At 44.9% G+C, this 4,869-nt stretch overlaps 1 protein-coding gene across 1 annotated transcript; it reads right to left on the bottom strand.

Annotated features, from left to right (window-relative positions):
- Positions 1–983: 983 nt before the first annotated feature.
- Positions 984–2,335, bottom strand: Rps29 (ribosomal protein S29). The gene is made up of 3 exons (XM_052185764.1): positions 2,213–2,335; positions 1,881–1,980; positions 984–1,083 (listed from the first exon to the last, which is right to left on the bottom strand). The coding sequence occupies exons 1-3, from the start codon at positions 2,272–2,274 to the stop codon at positions 1,075–1,077; spliced, it is 171 nt and encodes a 56-aa protein (XP_052041724.1). The 5' UTR covers positions 2,275–2,335; the 3' UTR covers positions 984–1,074.
- Positions 2,336–4,869: the final 2,534 nt, after the last annotated feature.

Genomic DNA, 4,869 nt, shown 5'->3' with positions numbered 1-4,869 from the left:
CTCCGGCCTCCACCTACCAAATTGTTTACAGGCATGCACCACACCTAGATTATATGTCAAAGGCCAAGATGGATTACTATATAACTTATAAAATCCTTGTTCCCATGAGCTGTTAAGTCTTTTTTTGGCCCACCAGCAATATGTTCACCCTCTCTCTCTCAAAAGCTAATTGAACTTGTTAGCTCAGGCTGGAGATGGCTCTGAGGTTAAGAACACTTGGCTGCTCTTCCACAAGTCCCAAATCAGTCCCCAGCAACATGGCGGCTCAGAACTATATGGTGTAATCTTCTGGCATGTAGGTGTGATGCAAATAAATCCTGCTTTAGCAGTCCCAGCAGACTGCCTATTTGCTTCTAAGTCAGATGCACTCAATACTGCTCACTTCCTGCTTGGTCCAAATAGCCCAGGCTGACCTGGGCTTCTGAAGGCAAAACCTTCAGCTCTTTATTCTACTGCCTCCATCCTCAAGGCTAGAATCAGTGGCACAAGCTACACCCCACTTAGATCTCCACCCTCAGGCAAAAGCAGCAAACTTAAGTCTATTCACTCAGATGAGAGCTGAAAATAAAAGCCTTTATACTCCAAAGAACAGTTCCCACTCTACAGTACTCCAATTCTAACAAGCACTTCCTAGAAAGCTGTACTAAGCACATCAATACTGCCCCCTCTCCAAACCTGTCTTCAGCCCTGCCAACAGCAACTCTGCACTTGCTCCTTGGGATCCTAACTACTCCCACCTTCCCCAAGCTTCTTACCCAGGCACTCTGACCTGTACCACCACCAAGACCATTTGTGGAGATTCTAATTATCTTGGTTCCATTTCCTCTTGCCTCAGCCTCTTAAGCTGGGTTTGAGTGCAGTAAACCCAGCTCCAACCACACTTCTACCAGAGAAGAGGAATAAGGCTTCTTGAATGCAACACCGGATCTTTGCTTCCTTTTTCTAAAAACAAAACTAAAACCCCAGAAACACACACAGAGGAATTAAAGGTCTTCACATTTTTATTCTTTGTGCACAAAGACTAGCATGATCGGTTCCACTTGGTAGACAGCCCAATTATCCATTCAAGGTTGCTTAGTCCAACTGCAAAAAAGAAAAAAAAAAAAGCATAAGGGATTTTATTACTTAGAATGTGACTCTGGCATCTATTCCACTGGTTCCTCCCCAGTACAATACCACACAAAATGACACCAACCATGTCATGTATTCTGGAGACTTATTAAATAGCCAGTTTCTACAGTTCACCTTAAACTTGGACCTGAGGGAGGAACTAATTTTGACACATTCAAATTGAGTCATTCAGATCTCCAAACTGTAACACTAGGCTTACAGTAATTATTTGGTCAATACAGTAAGTCTGAGCTTAAAACTCTCTGCTGCACCTCAGAGAACAGTGTAAAATAACATGTAGGCCCATTAAACACAAGTTTGCTTAAAACTGGTCCTGCATGTGGTGTGATGCAGACCTTTAGTCCCAGCAGAGGATCTGATCATCTGATCTAGAGTCCCAGAGCAGCCAGGGCTACAGAGAAACCCGGTTAAAAAATTAAACTGGCCCAAATAAGCAGGTGAATTTTATGCAAAGAGAAAAAAAAGTGTTTTTGATGAAAAAAGGTGACTTGAGAAATCAATCTTAGAACCAATAAAAAGACAAAACCGTGGCTAAATCATGTCTACGGGGCCTGAGGTCTAAGGCTCTTCCCAGTATGATCAAATTTAAGACAGTATTCGGTTAGGAACATTCAGTTACTTACTATGTAGACATTGTACCATCTCCTACCAACCAGACACCTAAACCCGGCCAGGCATGAAGTCCTTCACCCTTTCCTTCTGGAACTCCTGACCCCCCGCGGTGGGCGATGGCGACCCTCCCCGCGTACCTTGATGAAGCCGATGTCCTTCGCGTACTGACGGAAGCACTGACGGCACATGTTCAGCCCGTATTTACGGATCAGCCCGTGGCGGTTAGAACAGACGCGGCTGGAAGGAGGGAGGAAAAGGAGATGGCGTTTATGCAAGCCACAGAAAGACACAGCATTCCTCAGTTTGCACCACCACCCGCGGCAGGCCCGCGGCCCGGCTCGCACAAGCCCGTAATGGCGACGGCGGCTCCGAGCGCCCTGCACGCCGCCCGCGGGCCTTGGATTTCCGGCACCCAGCCATCCATAGTGGCTCTTCCCTCTAACCGCGGTCTCCACAACCGGCTCCTTACCAAGAGCGGGAACCCTGGCCGAACTTCCGTGGGTGACTCCAGTAGAGCTGCTGGTGACCCATCTTGCCTTCAGACGCCCAACGAGGAAAAAGGAACGCGTGGGCCCACGCAGGCGCTCTTCAAAGTTTTTGGAGCCACACTTTACCCAGAATACAACGCTAAAACGTGACGCGTACGCAGTGCGACAACATTGGCCAGTTTGTTTTGAGTGACATTTCGAAGGCTGGATGGGAGGGCACAATAGGTGACGTCACGGCCGGCTGAATCTCTAGTATCTCCCCGCCGCCCTTTGCGCTCGCCGGGCGCGGTGGCGCGCGCCTGTAGTCCCAGCTACTCGGGAGGCTGAGACAGGAGGATCGCTTGAGTCCAGGAGTTCTGGGCTGTAGTGCGCTATGCCGATCGGGTGTCCGCACTAAGTTCGGCATCAATATGGTGACCTCCCGGGAGCGGGGGACCACCAGGTTGCCTAAGGAGGGGTGAACCGGCCCAGGTCGGAAACGGAGCAGGTCAAAACTCCCGTGCTGATCAGTAGTGGGATCGCGCCTGTGAATAGCCACTGCACTCCAGCCTGGGCAACATAGCGAGACCCCGTCTCTTTTTCGGACACTAAAATTATTAATTTTATTATTCCTAATTTTTTCCCCTCTTTTCTCATACAATACATTCCAACATTAATCTTTTGCCTTTTAACTCAGACGTTCACTTGGAAATGAGAATTTTACCTTCGCTCGGCACTGACACCTACTGGTGTGAAATTATAAGACAACTTAAATCAAGTGTAATGACTAGGCGTCAACGGTAGAGGTTCCCTTCCCTCTTACTAACAACGGATTTTTAATCTTCTGACCTGATACACTCCTCCAAAAGATATATCCACATCATTGAGGTAGGGAATAAGGTCTTAAACATATGTGAATATATCACCCTTACTATACTTGATACCTAAATGTAATTGGCTAAATGTAATTTTCATTTGTCCTTGTAGCAGTCTCTGTAGACAGGCAGGCCCAAAATTCGCTATTTTACCCAGAATTGGCTCACATTCCCTATTCCATTGCTTCAGCCGTGGTTTTGCTTGTGCCATCAGGAGCAATTTAGGGGAGTGAATCTGAAGAAAAGAAGTAATATGAAATAAAGGTTCTTTCATCAGATAATTTGATAACAAAACAACTAACTACAAATTTTAAAATGCAAGTTTTTAACAACAACAACCAAAAAAAAAAAAAAAAAAACCTAGATGCCATGGTTTCACAGAAACCTAGAATTGTACAAAGTCCTCTCCCCAAAATAAAAGCTTTAACTAGATCTAGGATTTAGCACAGTGTAAAACAGTTAAGAAAAGAAAAGCCCTTTCAAAACAACTTCACCCTTTCCTTCTGGGAAAAAAAAAAGCCCTTTCAAAAATCAGTTATAAAAAAAAGACCAGTTATAATTTAATTTCTGTTGTCAAATTCTTCAAATCTAGTGTTTTACAATTCTCTCATCCCTTCCAATTCCAGTTCTATTGTTGTGATTGTTGTTTATCTATCTATCTTCCTTTGATGGCACTAATACAACTAAACAAATGGAGGAACACAGGCCTAGAATAGTACTGATGCTAGACACAGCAAGCAGGTAACAGTGTAGAAGGACACCAGCTCACTGGTGCCTCATGTTTTCTCTCATCAGTCAGTCCCGGTTGGTTTTGGTGGGATCACCGGCTTTGCCAAAGCAGTAGTCACGCCACTCTGGCTAGTCAGGCCTTGGCAAGAGTCTGGCTGAACTCATCAGCTTTTCTTGGGATGCAAAGAGCGTTTGTGTTTTCCTAGCTACTCCTGTGAGACTGGCCAGCATTATGACAATAATAAGCTTCTGCCAACCTGGAAAATGTGTTTCTGCAGGTTTAAGTGTACACACTTGCCAACTTACTGATAGTTGCCAACGTCGAATTATATTGGATAGACATCATTAGGAGTTAAAGTCCCAACCTTTTTTTAAGGGGGTGGGGTGTGCTAAAGATTGCATCTAAGATCTCACCCTTGCTATCCAAGCACTACCACAGAAGTCAAACTTTCATTACAACTTTCAGTGACAATCGGTGTTTTCTGTGCCCTTAGACAGCGTAGCACTTTAAGTAAGACAGGAATGAAAACCAGTTCCAGCTGGGTGTGGAACTAATCCCAGCACTTGAGAGGTAGACACAGGAAAGTCTCCCAGTTGGAGGCCAGCCAGAGATACATAGTAAGACCCTGTCTCAAAATTAAATTTAATTTAACTACAAAATAAAATTTCAGTAATGCCAAAATCAGTTAATGAAACTCATAGTAAAATTCTGTTTCTTGGCCAGGTATGGTAGTTCACTCCTTTAATCCCAACATTCAGGAGTCAGAGGCAGGAGGATCTCTGTGACTTGGAGCCTGGTACACAGAGCAAGTTCCCGACCAGATAGGGCTGCTTAGTGAGACCCTGTAAAAGAAAATAAAACTCTTTCTTAAGTCGGGTGTGGTAGTGCATTTGGGAGGGTAAGGCTACATGATCATGAATTCGAAGCTAGCTGGCTATAAAGCATGTTGCAAGTCAGCCTGGGCTACATAGCAAGACCCTGTGATAATGACGGTGGTGGTGGTGTTTTCTAGAACAACTACTAACTATAAAATATGTATTACTTAAGGTTCTCT

The sequence above is a fragment of the Apodemus sylvaticus genome, chromosome 6 (genome assembly GCF_947179515.1).
Source record: "Apodemus sylvaticus chromosome 6, mApoSyl1.1, whole genome shotgun sequence".
NCBI classification, from domain to species: domain Eukaryota; kingdom Metazoa; phylum Chordata; class Mammalia; order Rodentia; family Muridae; genus Apodemus; species Apodemus sylvaticus.
Note: the sequence above shows the minus strand (reverse complement) of the source record. Positions and strands in the feature narration are given on the sequence as shown.

Coding starts and splice junctions, on each gene's coding strand:
- Rps29 (XM_052185764.1), bottom strand. CDS start 2,274: ATGGGTCACCAGCAGCTCTACTGGAGTCACCCACGGAAGTTCGGCCAG. Junction 1,981..2,212: donor GGCCAGGGTTCCCGCTCTTG/GTAAGGAGCCGG, acceptor CCCTCCTTCCAG/CCGCGTCTGTTCTAACCGCC.